Source organism: Anopheles nili, chromosome 3 (assembly GCF_943737925.1).
Source record: "Anopheles nili chromosome 3, idAnoNiliSN_F5_01, whole genome shotgun sequence".
Lineage (NCBI taxonomy): Eukaryota > Metazoa > Arthropoda > Insecta > Diptera > Culicidae > Anopheles > Anopheles nili.
Genome location: NC_071292.1, coordinates 72,511,304 through 72,530,087, shown reverse-complemented (window position 1 = coordinate 72,530,087; position 18,784 = coordinate 72,511,304). Strand labels below are relative to the sequence as shown.

At 42.0% G+C, this 18,784-nt stretch overlaps 4 protein-coding genes across 4 annotated transcripts; 2 read left to right on the top strand and 2 right to left on the bottom strand.

The window, feature by feature from the left end:
• Window positions 1–907: 907 nt before the first annotated feature.
• Window positions 908–3,291, bottom strand: LOC128726883 (protein bric-a-brac 1-like). Its single transcript, XM_053820726.1, has 7 exons — window positions 3,071–3,291; window positions 2,818–2,948; window positions 2,508–2,595; window positions 2,313–2,409; window positions 1,297–2,226; window positions 1,075–1,210; window positions 908–969 (listed from the first exon to the last, which is right to left on the bottom strand). Exons 1-7 carry the CDS (start codon window positions 3,289–3,291, stop codon window positions 908–910), a joined length of 1,665 nt encoding a protein of 554 aa, XP_053676701.1.
• A 1,041-nt stretch (window positions 3,292–4,332) lies between these two features.
• On the top strand, window positions 4,333–9,882 carry LOC128725455 (protein tramtrack, beta isoform). The gene is made up of 7 exons (XM_053819200.1): window positions 4,333–4,418; window positions 6,798–7,552; window positions 7,696–7,822; window positions 7,889–7,985; window positions 8,047–9,087; window positions 9,159–9,444; window positions 9,509–9,882. The coding sequence occupies exons 2-7, from the start codon at window positions 6,811–6,813 to the stop codon at window positions 9,652–9,654; spliced, it is 2,439 nt and encodes an 812-aa protein (XP_053675175.1). The 5' UTR covers window positions 4,333–4,418; window positions 6,798–6,810; the 3' UTR covers window positions 9,655–9,882.
• Window positions 9,883–11,447: 1,565 nt separating this feature from the next.
• LOC128725023 (uncharacterized) lies at window positions 11,448–16,209 on the top strand. Its single transcript, XM_053818741.1, has 5 exons — window positions 11,448–12,031; window positions 12,115–12,211; window positions 12,318–14,558; window positions 14,808–15,743; window positions 15,825–16,209. The coding sequence occupies exons 1-5, from the start codon at window positions 11,448–11,450 to the stop codon at window positions 15,936–15,938; spliced, it is 3,972 nt and encodes a 1,323-aa protein (XP_053674716.1). The 3' UTR covers window positions 15,939–16,209.
• Window positions 16,210–16,313: 104 nt separating this feature from the next.
• On the bottom strand, window positions 16,314–18,653 carry LOC128723172 (pyrimidodiazepine synthase-like). The gene is made up of 4 exons (XM_053816886.1): window positions 18,429–18,653; window positions 17,267–17,859; window positions 17,071–17,192; window positions 16,314–16,525 (listed from the first exon to the last, which is right to left on the bottom strand). Exons 1-4 carry the CDS (start codon window positions 18,454–18,456, stop codon window positions 16,495–16,497), a joined length of 774 nt encoding a protein of 257 aa, XP_053672861.1. The 5' UTR covers window positions 18,457–18,653; the 3' UTR covers window positions 16,314–16,494.
• Between the last annotated feature and the right edge of the window lie 131 nt (window positions 18,654–18,784).

The following is an 18,784-nucleotide window of genomic DNA, read 5'->3' as shown; positions in this document are numbered from 1 at the left end:
AATAACCGATGAGTGCTCTCCAATTCAGGTTTAATATTAGGCTTCACGTTGAGCACGTTTTGACTTCTCGTTTTTAAATTACATTACACAACCATGTAACATACTTATTTTAAAAAAAAGCAATCACAAAACGTAAGAAAAATTACCAATATTTAACGAATTATTCGTTTTATTTAGCTTATTTTCAAATGTCCAACAGATTAGACAGAGAGAAAGAGAGTCCATATCCTTTAAACTGATCAATAAATAGCAGTAGTGAAAATATATTGAAACAATTTCAAAAACATTTCCTCTTGTTCAAGTAAATCACTACCAACGTGACCTTTTTTTAAACAAATAATGTTTCGATTGATACTAAGCAGGCGTCTGTACTTGTGAGCAAAGTATTTCGCGGTATACGAGAGTTAAAAGCAATCGTAACGCAGCATCTAATATCGATAACGTATGATCGACTAAATTAAACACAGTGGTAGCCGGTTGAACCTACTGACAATTGAACTTAACAAATTCCTGATAAATTATCTCATCTCCCTTTGGTGTAATGGTTACACATTCTCGTATGCATGAATGAAAGATACGCGTGCTAATGAGTACGGTCAGTAAGCATGCACTTTTTCCATCATGAAATAATCAAAACATATATTTCGACATGTGCGCAAGTATCTCTCCTATGTTAGGTTTAAGTTCTACTATATTTCTTATAACCTAATGTTGTATAATTTTCTACTCGTAACTTCTTGTGTGTTCGTAAACTGTTCTTTGCTACCATATTGAAGAAGCAACGGTCATAGCCAGTAAAAACGGAAGGGGTAAAATAGAGTATATGATAAAATTGTTCAATGGAGGTTGTTATCGTTTTCCATCTGTATGCCTCTGCGATCTCTCAGGCGCCCAACCACGAGCATCATTAGTCAGCCGTGCTAGACGATGCGATGGAGCGAATTTTGCTAATACTGGGCATCAACTCCTCTGTAGGCGGATGTAAGAGAAAACAAAGCACACGCACACATTACATGACATGTCTCGAGCTCGGGATCGCTTGAAAGCCTTTACAAATGCGGTACTAAAGCATACCGGAAAATTGGGCCATTTGTTGTTGCAACTCGGCGGTCCGGTCGTTATGAACCAGCAACACGTGCTGCGCCCAATCAAAGGCCGAAAAGAACATCTTCCCGCAAAATTCGCATCGCATATTGTTTAGTGGGGTCTCCTTGTAAAGAAAATAAGAGAAATGGAGTATTTTCTCCCTTGATGAAACATTCTTGTCACTACGTTCGTGAAAGATCATACACTTACTTCTTCCGTCATCCGGCTTCGTTTGCGTAGTACTTCCGAGGCATCACCGTGAGAGCTTATGATGTGCTGCAGCAACTCGTCTGTGTTAGTAAAGCATGCACTGCACAGATCGCAGGTCATTGAGGATTCTGTTGGTTGTTGCTGTTGGGAAGAGTGCGACTGCTCCTGGAGAGGCGGCCGGTTCTCTTCACTTCCTTCCCCGCACAGCAGTTTGGGCTGTTGTTGCTGCGGCTGTTGCGGCTGTGGGGAGAATTGGTCGTTCACCTGTGAGGTTTGTGCTGGTGGAATCTGTGCGCCATCAACCCCGAGCTTGGATTGGACCACATCCTCGGGTAGGATCATGACGTCCTCGTCCGAGTCATTGTCATCATCCAGATCATCCCACTCGGTAGGTTCCTGCTTTACATCGGAAAAACCGCCACTAAACAGAGCGGCCGCCCCGTGCGCCATTGCTCGCATAGAGCTGGCGTGCAAATCGCGCTGAATCGCTGCGATAGCAAGCCGCTTCTGCTCGTCCAGGGCATCTAGCGCCGACGTACCGGAGTCGGATGCTAGTTCAGAGTGCAGATCCGGTTGCAACGTCGATCTACCTGGGAGTTGCCGATTATGTTCGTTGCTATCCTGCGATGAGGTACCTGGCTGGCGGTGGTGCACTTTGCGAGGCTCAACACCCGATGCCCGTCGTTTGTGGCCCTGACCGGAGCTCTGCTGTGGGTTACCTGATCTGTTTTCACTCCAAAAGCCTCGAATTTTTAACAACTCGCCGCTGCGCAACACGTCGTCCACGTTGTACTCGGGTACGGACGACTGGCCGGTGTACATGTATTGCATCAGAATTTGCATTGTCTGATGCGTTATGCTCCCCGGTAGCACGATATATGTGTTGGAGTTTTGGGGAACGTTTAGCTTCTCGAAAATACTTGCAAAGTACTGGTGGCATTCGGGAGAAAACAGACAAAAGTGGTGCGTGTGAACGTGATTTCGAATGGAAATACTTTCCATGCTCCCATGCTTACCATGCTGAAATTCCCCAATACCATACGGTGTGCAGGAATGGCGAATGTTTCACCTTCGTGGCAGGTAACCAGTGTCACATCCGAATAGCGCGGATTACTACAATGAGGTTTACAAATAAAGCACATCCGTGTGTGAATGTGAAAAATGTGCATTGCAGTGTTTGTAAATTATCTAAGCAGAATCGCGAATCTTACAAGTACAGGTCGGTGAAAAAGTTGTCAATATTTTCCTGCCGATAGTTGCACTTCAGCTGGTACACCTTCGTTTTACTCTCCGGCGGCTCTGCAAGGAAGTTAATGTAAATTAAGAATTTGAAATTATTTAACAATCATAACGCCGCTGTCACTGTAACAAATACACAAATCGTAGCATAATTCGCGACATAAGACACACGAAAAGCCCGTTTTGCACTGCCACTCGACATTGCTTCTATTACAAAGACGGGTCATTAAATATGGCCTACTATGGCGTGTGAAGCATGGACCACCCCTGCTTTGAACTCACCTTCCATACTTTCCTCCTGAGTTTCGGCCGTTTCATCGAGGGAAGCCTCATTGCTAAGGATGTTGTGAATCTTGTTAAACAGCGGCCAGCGCGAAGGTGATCCGCCGGATAGCGTCTGCATAGACTCTTTCCTGGGGAAGAATATTTGAAGCATTTACAGCAATCAGGGCCAGACATCGCGACACGGTTAGTGCATGGAACATCCCAATGGAGCTGTTCTCCCAGGTATGGTCAAAGCACACGCACTAATTACCTGTACTTGGCAGAAAGGTTATTGATCCGAATTCGGATATCTTCCACCGTGACCTTACAACCGCTCTTCTCCAGCTTGTGCTTCATCTTCACGAAGACGTGGTCATTCCGTCGGCACGACTTCAGCTCGCGGTAATGCTCGGCCCATAGTTCAATCAGTAACTCTATCTTCGAGATGGACCACCGGTTCTTTTTCTTCTTGTACATCTGGCTGAGCTCCATCTTGCGTCCGCTGCGTTTTTACACTTTTGCGCTAATTATGTTCTTTTATTTCCCCCCACACACACACGTCGTAGCACTTCCACTTTACCCAGAACCAAGCGTTGGTGCAACATAAACAAAATATATGCAGTGTGACATTTCGTTGAAGCAGTTCATTGACAGATCCAGGCAGACGAAAACCACGCCAGTCGAGACAGTTGGTAAAAGCGAGAAGGAACACACCCGCCCGTATGGCAAGTAGGTGGGCGAGAACGTGAAGGAAGTCGTAGCAATCTAACAGCTGCTATTATGCTTTCGCTTCGAACATATTTGTATGCTCGAGCAAAGTGGCGAACATAAGGAAGCATAGCATTTTCGCCTGCACCACATAGGGTGTCTCTGTAAAAGGCCTTTTTCCAGTCAAGCCTTTGTTTAGTTTTGATGATGGGAATTAATTATAAATTTTTGAAATTGGATATTAAGAGCACATTTGTTTAACACAAATCATATATTTTTCATCAAGTGTATATCAACTTAGTTGATAAAATCGAGTTAATATCGCATGCTAAATTGAGATAGTCTCTTAAAAAACATGCAGCTGCAACATCACGTTGGAGCATAAAATATACAATAAATAGATGATAAACATATAGATTACAAACTGTCGAATATTTCTGGTACATGTTTTCATAAAAGCATTTCACAATGCAGTTGGCTAACGGTGGCGATAAGCTCAGGACAAATAAATTCGGAGCATAATTATGTTCCCATGCCGCCCGGCGGGAGCGCAATACTCGGGAGAGACTGAAAGAGAAATAACTGAGAATAAACCGATTCTCTGTTGTTTGTTGATATATACCATCGTAAGAGACCGGGATTCCTGACCAAGCAGTGCATAGTATTTTCGTCAGAAAGCACGACAAAATTAACCGCCACTGGTGAGATAGTTCTCTAGCTCTAGTGTACTATTAGTTTTAAACCCGTGCTTCCTCGCCAGATCCCAATAATTGTTTCGAATTGGCTTCTCCTACACGATCGTACACGTTTCGTACCCGCAGCTGTGTTATTTCATGTTGAAACCTCGTAACAAGAAAAATACTAACGAAAACAAAACGTTGTATGTAGGTGCATTCAACGAAACGTTGTTGGTAAGTTGAGTATGATCAGTGATACATTTTTTGAAGCACAAAGTATAGATTAAGCATCATCCCTCGTATCTGTTACCGTCCCGCGGGTATAGCAAATCAATTTATCGATCCACATGTTACACATGGCGCTACGAAAGGGGTAACACGCGCGGGAAACCTTTTCTATAACCTACTTTAATGTCAATGCTTAACCTGTAAAACACTTGAGATATAATTTTTAGATCATAATTAACCTATACGATGGTCGTATAATAATCGTCCATGCATTTGAAAACTTAAGTCTTACCAATAATGTTTAAATTTAAATTATTTCGTTTCGAAAGAAAAACTTTTGGCGTATGAAGACGTCCTCGTTCGCAATGCGTCAGATGAAGGCAATCGATATTCAATCGATATATCGATCGTTTTGCACTGGTAAGACAGTAGCCACCACACCACAATGTTATGAGCAAATAAACATAGTATCGCAATCAAAGGTTGTCTTGAACATTTGAGTGTTTATGTAGATTTCTTTTATCAATCGTACAAAACCAGACTCGTGGCGATTGGATCGAACGGTTAAGGATAACATAGACAAAGAAATGTTTGTTTGATCAATGAGATTTTCATGAAACACTAATTTTATTAGAATAACAAGGAACCGGCAAATGTTGTTTAATCAATGATTAGACTCAATATAATGCTTTGAATTCAGTTGCTTTATAAAGATATTTTTGAAGCATGTCGTTGCTAGCTGATAATGTATATAGCCATTTTGACTTGCTTACGCTCCACATGGCACTACATCTATTTTTTTTATGATGTAGCAAAAAAAACTTGTAATTCCGTAATTTATTTATCAGCCAAAAGATCGCAGATTGCATATAATTTTATTTTCTTGAACATTTTTTTACTGTGTTAATTTATGGTTTGAATAAAATGTAAATCAGTCAATTTTTTGAAGTCTTTAGAAACAGCACTTATAAAATATTAAGCATGTTTCTTATAAATTATAATATACAAATTGTGCGCTTAGTGGTAGTATTGAGAATTCATGTTAGAATATCAAACTTATTCATAAAACATAACTTATTGAGCTCGTGCTTATTCGTGAAATATGCCCTATAATAGTAGTAACAAACTTCCCGTTTAAAATAATTGTAATTCTCATACCGGTTTTTAGTCTCTAAGCTTTATCGAATAAAAAAGAATAACAGAACTCTCTTAGTCACATTTCAAGCAGCCGATATTGATATTCAAAATATACAAAATACTTGTGAATAGATTTATTTTTCGGGTTCTTTAGCGATAATCATATTGAAAATTTTTAATATAAATGGTAATATTGTTGTTTTTTTATACTTGGTAACAATGAAAACATTAGGCTGTTAAAATAAAATAATTTCTTGTTCTTTTAGTTTGTCAAGAGAGAAATAATTAACTATGAAATTAGAACACGTGATATGAAGAATACGTTTTTAAGACACAAGCAATGCTATGGTAGTTGTATTTGCTAGTCAAATAGGTTATGAGGCAGATAGGTTGTAAACCGTTACAACAAAAATTGTAATAAATCACACCCGTATCAGATGCTGAAAGATTGTCTTAACAGAAACTATATCCTGTTATAGAGTTTGCCTCTTGCTCCTATCGTACTGTCTGCTTGGTGAAGGAATTCTGTGGCACATTAACTAGACGAGTTACAATCGATTGGAATCCTATATCGGTTTTACCATGTTTTTATGTCAGAAGTTATGATTTTTTTATTATTTGTATGAGAGACTTTGAGCCAACGTGGCTACATTTGCCTCTAGAAGTTAGGATATAAATGTCTCAACGGTTAGAAATGAGATAAATCAAGTTCACCAAACTAATTGCAACATGATATTGCTGCACCCCTGGATAAATAACATGTGTGACAGCAGGCGAATTGGGCGAAATTAAACAATTTTGTTTATTTGTCTTCTTTGCAAAGTAAAATGTCAAGTTAAATCTGTCACAGACGCAAATTTAGGCTAAAATTAAAGCACAATAAGTCTCTCAAATGGTTCACAAATAATGTTGAGAGTACATTTGTAAAGAAGCCGATAGGCAATGTTTGTGGGTTAATTGGTTACTATATTTTAATCGAGATCTTCGTCAGTGTTGGCAATTTTGATGAGAGCTCGTTCTGCTGGAGTAAGAAAAATCGATATCCATTTCATAAAGAGTGCTTTTCCTCTCCATACAATAGCTAGGCTTGTTGAGCCCGTGTCGTGCTGGTTGGCCTTGTTCGCCAGTTGGTGTTTTACATGTTTCGCGAAAACATCCTAGCACGTCCATTGAATGGAATAGAGGAGAGACACCTTTTAAAAATATGCCCGATCTGTGCAGAAATCTGATCAACTGTTGTTTGTTTAGATCGTCGGTTAGAATGGCCTCCGGTAGTACACCTGCATATCACTGTATAGTCTGCACGCTGACCAAAATTCCGTTTGCTTCACTCAGCAAAGAAAGCCAACAGAAAATCGTACGCAATGGGCGACCCACGGCCCAAATGCCCAACTTGACGGCACGATGTATGAACTCGCTGAACCTCCACATACACGACTGGATGACGGGGTGCGATCGGGAACGAAAGCTGTACTGTTGGCCGTGCTTGCTATTCAACACCTCTGAGTACGACGTGTGGGGAAAGCGAGGATTTTCCGACTTTTACAGATTATCCTCAGCACGTATTGACCACACAAAAGACGTATCGCACCAAGCCAAAAGCAAGACGTTAAAGCTGTGGATCGAGACAGCAAGTGAGCTAAGTGATAGTAGCGGTGAAGAGGATGTAGAGTGTATACCGGAACTTGACTTTCTGAACGCAACCGCATCCGAGTTGGACGAAGAGCTGGACGTCAAACCCAATGTGGAAGCGTTGAACGCTAGTATAGCTTTTTCTCAGGCCCTGGGTGTCGCACCCGTGGTGGATCTTTGCGAAGCTGCCGAGGACGGAAGTGGGGTAGTAACGCGCTTCCAAAGCTCAGCCATCGTGGTCGATTGTGAGGAGGGTACTCCGAACGAACCGGACGGGTTGGGTGAAAACAGCCACGCAAGTAATGCTTCATCAGCTGCGGCCGGAAGAAGGAGGAGCGTATCACCGGTTGATGATTTAGCGCGCATTTACAGTACGTACGACGCACGACTGGCTGAGATGTGTTGAGAAAGTTAGCTTTATTCATAGCGACCATCCCTTTATCTAGCACGCAAGACGCATTAACATATCCCGACTGAATAATGAGCATATTTTGTTGTTCTTTTCGTTGCACAGAAAAATCTTCGATCGAATCCGTTGGTTCTATAATGTCCCACACAATACAGACTGGTGCGGAAAAATATCAGCTTAAATGGCATTCTCACTATCAGAATATGAATATCTCTCTTTCGAATCTCTACAAGTGCGTAACTTAACAAAAAATGATCAAAAAATATTATTTTTCATTCGAGCTGTGTCAATGTTTCAGAAACGATCGTTACGCAGATGTAATGCTTCTGACATGCAACGGAGAAGAAAGCTACACCATACCTGCTCATAAGTTAATACTCGGTACTTCCAGTTTGGTAAGCGTTATTGTCGGAAGTAAACTAGGGAGATCGTTAAAGCTGTTATTCATCTCCACAGTATTTTGCAAACATCTTCGACAAAAATCCTGTCCCTCTGAATGCGATAACCTACATCGTGCTTCCACCGGATCTCACATACCGTTCCATGCAAATTCTGATACAATATATGTACACAGGTGAATCCACCGTCTCCACCGATATTCTAAATGAAGTTCTCCGCGGTGGAGAAATACTTAAAATACGCGGTCTCTGGAGAAACGATTGTATGAAACCTGCCAATACGGACAATATACACTGCGCCACCAGCAGCAAGGACCAACAGCACTTATCGGGTGACGCGTGTCCCGGCCGGTTTGTCAGCCCCGTAACAGTTACCATGCCGCAAAGATCTCACACTCCCTTTCTTCCACATAACGCACAATCTTCCTCGAGTCCGTTAATAAACGTGAAGCGTGATATGGCCATTGATCCGGGGGAAACGCGTAATCTATCGGGCACAGTCGATGGATCAAGAGTAGGACAATGTCATACTATGAAAAATCAAGAAAATATTCACACTCGCGAAGGGGATGCTCTGTCGCAAGGTTTATATCACGAGCTGCACGAACAACAAAAGAAAGATCACATAAGAACGCAACAGCTACCCGAACAGAGCATACAGGAAAGAGTTATTCTGTCCAAAAAGAGCATTACGACAGACACTTCGAATGCGGCTGACGACAGTCGAACAGGTGGAATGCCACAGGAGCTGAACTTTCTTGATGTGAAAGCGGAACCAGTAGAGTGGAGTGATCTTCGTGCAGGTGAGTTGCCTCTGCCTGCTAGGGAAGATGCTCAAAATGTTACGCAAAGGGTAGAGCTAGACAAAAGCGAAGACACGGGAGCTTCTCCGAAGGAAATAAAATCGGAAGATTGTAATGCTTCGGTAGCGGAAAATTCTCAATCTTCACCATCGTCTACCGAACAACCCATCTACTCTCCACTAACATGCGAACTATGCAGTGAAACGTTCACTATTCCTGGCGAATGGGTGCGGCATATCGAAGGTCACAGCGATACATCACAAACGATGCCGAAGCGAAAGCGCCGCACGGAGGAGGTAAGCAACGTTGCGAGGCATGATATTTGGTTAGTTTGCGTCTTAGTAATCCTATCGTCATCTTTGTTCAGTCAGAAGGTACAGATGAGACGGCCGCCTTGCGGTGCGATTTGTGCGCGACGTTCTACGTAACGCCAGCTGACTGGGTGCGGCATGTGCAAAGTGCACACACGGAATCGGAACTTGCGGCCAGCAACAAGCGTGCAAATCGCCGGCGAACTTCGGCCAACTTCCAGGCAACAATAGGTACACCAATGCCGACGAGTGATACTACGCAATCCGAGAAGCACTGCAATATTTGCAGTAAATCCTTTCCTTCCTATGCCAGTATGACTATCCACAAAAGAATTCATACAGGTACATATGAGACAGTTTGAGTTTTACGCTTTTTATATTCAATTGATTATTGTGCCATTCGTAGGCGAAAAACCTTTCTACTGTGAAATGTGCAACAAGGGATTTACTGTAAAATCCAATCTAATTCGACACATGCGATCCTTACACAACCAACCAGGATACCAGCTGGGATCACCGCAAGTTGATCAGGACAGTGAAAGCTCTGAGTGAGACGAATGGCAGGAAAAGTATTTATAAATCCCCCGAGCAGGTACACTGTTCGTCGTAACCCACGAAACAAATTTAAATACTGTTCATCTTGATTTAAGTATTTTAAATTATTCATAGCTATTTAAGCTTAAGATAAAGTAATTTTCAAATAAGCTTGAGTTAATGAATGTAAATTTTGCATAGTACAGCCGCATTACATCATCGACGAGCATATAACAACATAAAAAAAAGTCACGTTTAAGAATATTGTTTCAAATATTCTAGCAATTTGGTAATAAAAATACATCGGTGAATTATTGTGAATATATGTTTCTGATCAGATATTCAAAATTACAGATGATATGCTACAATACACTCAATTATTGTAGTATCATTAATCTTAATATTGTGCCCTGCTGTATTTCATGAGACGAGGCTTGTTCTTATGACTAAAAGATTTCTCTCAAAACATTCTCCAACCGTTTTATACATAAAATTTTTAATAGGTCAGCGTTTTTATTTCTTCTTCTTTGCAAATTGGGATGTAGCCTTCTATATTTGAATTCTACAGTCACTTCTAAAATATTCAAAGGTTGACCACTTCTTTATAGGCTCGACTATCTAGAGCCATATGCCTTACAGTGAAATACAACCGTCCACTTCGAGAAGCAACGATTGTATGAGCGTTTTTATTTAAAAATAAAGGGCACATACTTAACACCTTGCGTGCCAAGCGTTTTTTTTAGGAAAGTGCACAAAATGCCACGATTCAAGCGATTGTTGCTCATACGTCAGAGCCTCGGTTGCACCGGCTCTAATTCTAAACGTTCTACGTTTGTGATGAATTCTTGCCTTTCTTTGCGTTCATTAGTATTTCCGTTTCGTCATAAATGTGATAAGTGGGAATAATAGCTGTTTTAAATATTCAAAAATTGCATTTTAAAATGAAGCGTTTTTGCCGTAGCCCAAAAATGGGTGACATGGCATTCTAGCAAATTTTCCGTCAGTCACTTTTTGACTGACATGGCAGGCAAGGTGTTAAAGAATATTCCGTTGTGAAGTGTATTAAAATATATTCAAAACAAACAGTATTTCCGGCTTTGTTCAATTGTCAATCGTGCTGTCATTGATGAAACAGATTTATAACATGTTTGGGTTCTCCAACATAGGTTTAAAAATGCATCAAACGTGAGCCTTCTGAATTAAGCCGGGCGAACTCAAGCTTGCTTGAAAACGTAAGATAGCTTGAAACCGATCCTTCATTACATCCTAAGCTGTACTTAGGCGCGCGTTATTTACCTCCTGTGGGGTAGCAAAATTAACATTAAAACAAAACATTCGCTCAAAAAGTCAATTGGTTTGTGCGCTTACGATCGTGTGATTGCTCGTGCTACGAAAAACTCGTGTTTTGTTATGAAACCCCTAGCAACACGCCCACAATAAGTGTTCCAGCAAATTAGTGCGGAGAAGATAAAGTGTGTTGTCAGCAATCCCCAGAACGGGGCTTGTTTTTCCTGCGTAGAACAGGTGTGCTTCATTTGGGTTGCTCTCAAAGCAGCGATAATTAGAATTACCATAATTTCACATGCCGTTTACCGCATTCTAGCCTAACATGACATTTAAAATGATATGGAGCAAGCATGAAATAACGGAGCTGATTGCAAGCGTGAAAAAAAGTAAGTTTGTTACGTCGTCATATTGTTACGAATGTTTGCTGGTTTATTCGATCCTCGGCTGACACTCGGGTGGTACACTTAATTCTTTGAAACAGAGCTTTTATTTCGACTTGGTCTTTTGCAGGAAAACTCCTCATAATGGAAAAGGATAAGATAAAACAATCATTGAACATATTTCAAGTTGTGGTAGATGATCTTCATGTGCATGGCATCTATCGCACTACTGAGCAAATACGGCAGAAAGTAGTTGATCTGCGAAAAACTTATAACGAATTGAAGTATATAAAAGATCGTAAAGCTCGCTTGGAGAAGTGTGAATACTTTGGTCTATTGAAGGACTTGTTCCAAGACGCGCAACGTGAGTTGGATGCCAAAAAATCTTCCTTAAATGTACCCAGCATCAAAACCAAGAGGCCTCGTCCAATTGAATCCGACACGTCGATTAATCATCACACTATACCGGTGAAATTATCCAGAAGGTCCGATAGCAACAGTGGTAGCAGGAGCGCTAGAGACCAACAACCTAATGGTTATGGCCACAAAAATCATGAGCAACAACAGTATGATAGTGGGACTGCTTGCGTGTTAGACAGTGAACCAATAGTGCATAATGGTAACGGTGCAAGGCATGATTCGCCGGAACACGTTGTTCCAGGAAAGCATCATCTTAAGTTGAGTGAATATCAGCGTTTCCTGAACAATTCCCTAGCTAATCTGTGCAAGTGAGTTCGTCTATCAACCATCGAAATGCAACAATCAATCACACTCAACCGTCTTCAATCAATGTTCTTTTGGTATTTCTCAGAAATGATCGCTATGCCGATGTGATGTTATTCATTTGTAATGACGATGATAACATCGCAATTCCCGCACATAAGCTTGTTCTGGGATCCTTTAGCCCGGTATGCACTTAAGTTATTTTTAATCGCAATCCTTATTCCGCTAACCAAAATCTAAAGGAACTGATTTTCGTTTGTTTGTTTTTCTTCTGTTTTATCTATATTTCAGTACTTTTCGAATATTTTTGAGAAAAATACAATAGCCACTACACCTTCGATGACTTGCGTGGTGCTACCACCAATTGTAACACGCTCAGCCATACAGAGCCTGCTGCATTGTATGTACACAGGAGAAGTAATCATTCCTGCAGACAGAGTACAGGAGGTAATGTTGTGTGGAGATGTGCTTCGCATTCAAGGTTTCTGCAGCTCGAACGCCCCTTCGATGCTATCCAAGAACAGCAATCAGCAGGGATTAGTGTCGACACCATTAGTCTCCGTTACACAAAATCTTAGCATGAACTCGGCGGTAATGCTTGGTTCTAGACCGCGCAGCCTCACGCCAGCAACAGCTACCATGGTAAATCGTGATCGAACACCGACACCGATGACCACATTCGAACGACCACGTTCGGCAGAAAGGAAACTTTTACGATTTCACGAACCTGATCAGTCGCAAATTCAGAATGCCGAACTACAACAACAACCTCAAATCTACTCGGAACGACCACAGCAGTTCCAATTACAGTATATGGAACAATCGCAGCTACCACAAATGCAGGACAAGGAAGGACTACAGCAGCCACCAATGTTGCACACAGATCGACCACAACAGTCACAATTGCAGTATCTCGAACAACAACAACAACTACAGCCACAAATGCAGCAAAGAGGGCGAAACCAACAGTTACAATTGCAGCATACCGGGCAACTGCATCAGCCACAATCGCAGCATTCCGAACCATTACAATTGCTGCGTGTGGAAAACACATCGCAAACACAAATGCATTGCCCGGAACAAACACTGCAGCCACAAGTGTTGTATACACAACAACCGCATCAACCCCAATACCAGCAATCACATGGCACAAAGCAGGTGTCAGTACTGCATTCAGTACAAATACAGAAGCCACAATTACAACCAAATGAGCAAACAAGACAACTGGTAATGCAACAACTGCAGCAACCACAGGTGTTTCAATTGCAACAGGTGCAACCAGCGCAACATACATTACAACCGCAACAATTGTTACAGCTTTCGCAATCCCAACAGCCTGTACAATCACAAGTTTCGCAGCAAATCCAACGGGATGAAGAATTTCAGAAACCCCAGCAGTCTATGCAATCCCACCAGATTCAGCCATGCTTACAATCTTTTCAATCGCTGCAGCCGATCATACCGCCACAGGTACAACAGGCCCAGCTGTCTCTGCAATCCCAGATGGTACAGCAACCTCAGCAACCCCAGGTGGCTCTAGAACCTAAGGATCCAAAACAACCGCAACAGTCTTTACAAACGCAACAACCTCAATTGCTCCAACGAGTTCTCCATTTCCAGCAACCTGATCAATCCGAGCTGGATCTGCAATCTCCACAGCCATCGAAAAAATTGCTGCAAGCCCAACAAGTCCCGCAATCCCCACCGGTATCCCAGCAATCTCACCAATTCAACCATCCTAATACACCTGAACCGCAGAAACCCCAGCAACCTCAAAAAGCACAACATTCTCAGCAATCCCTATCATCTTTGCCATCTCCGCAACCTCAGCAAACGCAGCAGCCTCCACCAATTCCTTTGTCTCAACAATCTAACGAAGCTGAGCAATCTGAAAAACTTTCCCAGCAGCACCAAAATCCTCAAAAATCTCAGTTGACGGTCAATCAGGCAATTTTTGATGATTTGCCGGATTCAAAGGAAGAATTCCCTGGACAGGTGCTGATGGCTTCATCTGAGTTGCTTTCATCACAGAAGTTGTCGCTTCCGCAAGATTTGTTGCCATTGCAAGAGTTGCTTCAAACACAGGAGTTATTACAACCACAGGAGCCACGTCAAGTACAGGTACAGTCTCGAGGACCACCACAACCGTTGCAAATAAAGAAAGAGCAAATAAAGCCATCGTCACAACAGCTCCGCCAACAAAGGCCTCTAGAACAGCGACAGTTGCAGCAACAGCAACAGCAAAAACAGCAGCTACAGCAACAACAACAGCCACAGCAACAAAAACAGCTACAGCAACAACAACAGCCACAGCAACAACAACAACAGCAGCAACAACAACAGCTACAGCAACAACAACAGCCTCAGCAACAACAACAGCCACAGCAACAACAACAACAACAGCTACAGCAACAACAACAACAGCTACAGCAACAACAACAGCCACAGCAACAACAACAGACACAACAACAACAGCCACAGCAACAACAACAGACACAACAACAACAGCCACAACAACAAAAGCCACAACAGCAACAACAGCCACAGGAGCAACAACAACTACAATCACAGCAACAACAGCAGGATAAACCGCCGCAACAATTACTGCAGCCGTCAAAGCAACCACAACGGATACCTCAGTTGTTCAAGGCACAAGTGGCACAGCAACCGCCTAAAATAACGCAAAGGCGGGCGTCTGTATCGTTGCTATATTTAAGCGAGCATTCCGGGCCACAGTTGCTCCTCCATCCGCATTGGCTTCCACCGTTATCAAACATGAAGTCATTGCAGTTGAGACCGCCGGCTCAGCCTATTCAGACACCTGACAAGCAGTCACAAGAATCGCAAAAATCAACAATACGGCTGCCGGCACATGAGGGTAAAATGAATGATAAATCAGAGCCCGTACTGGGGCAGGCTAATGATGATGCTGAATTTTCTGGACTCGCTTCCAGTACACAAGTGCCGGCTTCAGCATCGTCGACACGTGATGAGTGTGCCAGAACGGAAACGAGTGAGAAATCAAAATTATCGGACGAAGAGCAGAAGATATCAAATGCGAAAAAAGAAATGATATTTGTCGCATTCGAAGATAATAAAAAGCAGACTTTGCTGGAAGACTATCAAGAGCAACGAAAAAAGGAATTTATACAAGAATACGAAGAACAGATAAAACTTTCCCACTCGTTGGTGGAGACCCCTAAATCTTCGCCGTCTATGCCACCTTCACCAAAGTCGCCGGTATCGCACCCCTCTGCAACGCCACAGCTGCCGGCTACATCGGTTCTAAAGGAGAATGTAACCGAATCGAGAACACATTCTCCAGCACCGGACATCATTGATGCGCTCGACAACATGGTGGTGCTGACATCGGATGAGTCGATGATGGAGATGGTAACGAAGTCTCCCGAATCCCAGACGTCACCGTTCAGCTCTGATACTCCCAGCCCAACAACTCCCGACAACCGCGACAAAATCGAATCTTTGATTGAGCTTGATTATGGCGATGGACTGAACCTACCAAATACGTCCATGGACGAGGAAGACTGCGTCGTAATTGATGATTTACAGGATGGCACTCCGCTGGATCAGCTGGTCTACTCACGATTGAACTGTCAGCTATGTTACGACTCCTTCACCACTCCATCGGACTGGGTGCAACACGTGACCGAGCACTGTATCATGGATCAAGGGCTGATGAAGCGGCGCGGATATCCTGTGAGTAAAGGCAATCATTTGGTGGGTTATTCCAAACCAAAGCTGCTTTTATAAACAGTGGATTATGCTTTATCGTTTCAGAATGACGAAGGCGACAATATCGATTCCGCTTTCAGGTGCGACATGTGCTCGTCTTACTTCATAACGGCGTACGATTGGCAAAATCACGTGGCAGAAGCTCATGAAGAAGATTAAAAATGCACGCGACATGCTGATAATTTGCCATCGTTGCACTGACGATTGTATAATTGATTTTTTTTTCAAAATCTTATCTGAATACGCAGACGTACAACGGAGACAGAACGAGATGTACCCGATGATACTAGGGAAACATTAATTCTTATTATTAGGTGATGTCACCTTTCATAGCTATAGCTAAATGACGGTTGATAAAATTTTATAATAATTCAACAAAAATTGAATAATACGACCGTGTATGCTAGAAATAAACTATAATTTTTCCATTCACAAATATAGAACATTTTTAGTATTTTATTTAGGATTTCATTATTCCTATCCTTGCACTTGAGAACCACTTAAAATGAAGATCATATGAAAAATAAGGCGTAATTTGCGCAGAGCAGTACATTGATTGTCCTGGAACGTGAAATTTTAAATTATTTTTTAGTAAAATATTACTCTTGGTAAGCAACATTAGTCGAGGAGAAAATATTTTATAGTGAATAAGGAACTCTATCGCAGTGGTATGTGAGATATTTCGGTGAAACTTTCACATCAAGCGTGTTAAGTTTCACTCCAGCCGCGGTTTCTTTGCATCGTTTCTGAAACAAAATTAGAGCTCATTAATTTACTGTTTGAGGAAAGCAGGTAACGCGTTGACATGTTTGTGAATATATATATATATATATATATATATATATATATATATATATATATATATATATATATATATATATATATATATATATAATTTTTACATTAACAGCGAAAGCACGGCAAAACGTAACTACGTCCGCTACAGCCTTAAGGACATACAAGCTGTTAATTACCTGTTGTGGTTCGGTTACATATGAATTAGTTCCGCACAAAAAGCACACTCCCAAACGCGAATGTTATGGCTCAGTACTGGTGTTTATTTCATAAATCATAAATTCTCTCATATATGCATGTTCGATTTAAAGGCATTTGCGTGGAACGCCCCTTAACCTAATTGTATTAGTTATACACTGAATACCGGTTATTCACTGTGATGTGGAGACACACTTAGATGCTGTGCAGTGCTATGTATTAAATTTTGGGGTAGGTGTGCAACATTTAGACTGCCGCTTAATGCTGCTGTGGAATGAACAAGTCTAGGAATTCTTACGCCAAAATGTCGAAGTTATTTTCACCGTTCTTGCGACTCTGCAGGAATTTAGTGTGGTTTTCGGTAGAAATAAACGATTGCTTCACAGCGTCGTCTTTTTCCATCAGCTCTCGCCACTGAAGCTGTAAAAGAGCGATTTGATGTACGGTGTTACTAAATATGCGTTAATGTTTGCCATGTTATGTTACGTTCTTACCAGTTTACCGAAGCGTTCCTTGTCCAACTCGTACTTATCCCCGAGGGCAAATTTGAGCAGATCTACACGCTCGCACCACGGCCATATCATGTAGTCTATCATGCCCGGATTTTCGCCCCCAAAGTACGCAGTGCCCCGGTCTTTCAGCTCCTTTTCGAAAATATCCAGCCCCGTACAGAACTCGGTGATCGCTCCCGGAGGAATACCATCGCTCGAGAAGAGGATGCGATAATAGGGCGAGATGACAGCACCATTGAAGCGTTCGATTAAGATGCGATCCTGCGCCTTTTTGAACGGATCGGTTGGGTACAGCTTTCGCTGTTCGGCCGAGTACGCCTCCTCAATGTAGTCGGAGAGCACCAGCGACTCGAAAAGGGTGACGCCTTCCTTGCCGGGTATTTCCAGCGCCGGTACTTTGCCGAGGGGGTTTTTGTCAAAGTACCACTCCGGCTTTTCGACGAGGTTAATGTAGATCGCGTGGTAGGGAATCTTCTTCGCATCCAGCATCAGGTGCACACGCTGGGCGTAGGGACAGAATCGCATCGAGTATAGTCGCAGTTTGCCATCGCTAGGTAGAGCGGGCGGCGTGGAACCTGGGTGATAAATAAAACACACAAAAATAAATCGGTGAAGTCATGTAGAGGATCCAGGAACAAAATTACTTCATCACTGCCGAAGCATGCGATGTGCTTGATGACAAGAACTAGAGATAAGGCTAAATTGGAAAAAAATTCTTTTGACATGAAGTAGGAAAAACAAAAGGTCATCTGTAGATAAGATTTCCAAAAATTGCCATGTAATGGTTTCAATTTTGGCTAAAACAAAACAGGACAAAAGATTCGCACTCCATTGTAACCTACATCGTGTTGGCTTCCGCCATCAATCGATACCGCCACCGCGACAAAGAAATGCCCACAATAATAATAGCTCACTAGTAGTACACACTCATCAAAATATGTTTAAAAGTAATTAAATGCAATGAATGAACTGGATGTTGCATTTTTGATGTGCCAGTGGGCGCCTCAGCTCATCGATACCCGATCGATGACATCAGCGGGTGCAAAATGCTAAATATACTTCACTCTTTCGAAACTTATCCTGGATTCTCCAGCGACAGTGATTTGAGGTTTTACTTCCTTCCAAGTTAGATGATTCTACTTACCCTTTGCCAAATGCTTTCCGTTGCTCATGATTAAGGCAGCGAATTTTACTGATGCCGGTAGAAATGTGCAAAATCCTCGATGGGTCAACAAAGGAATAGCTGTGATCTTTTCTGCTTCGCTGGATTTTATAGCACTGTTTCCGCCTTCTTCTTTGATGTCTTCAGAAACAGTAGGACGATATGGAGGGATTCGGGGATTCAACACCGTTATTTTGATGATAGTACGAGTAATAGAAGAATATCGCAATTTACATATCAAACAGGCCTTAATTATGAGACTGAGATTTAGAGGAACTTTTACGTGAAAAAACTGAAATTTTCTAGAAAAATACCGGTCAAAACAACCACTTGCATCG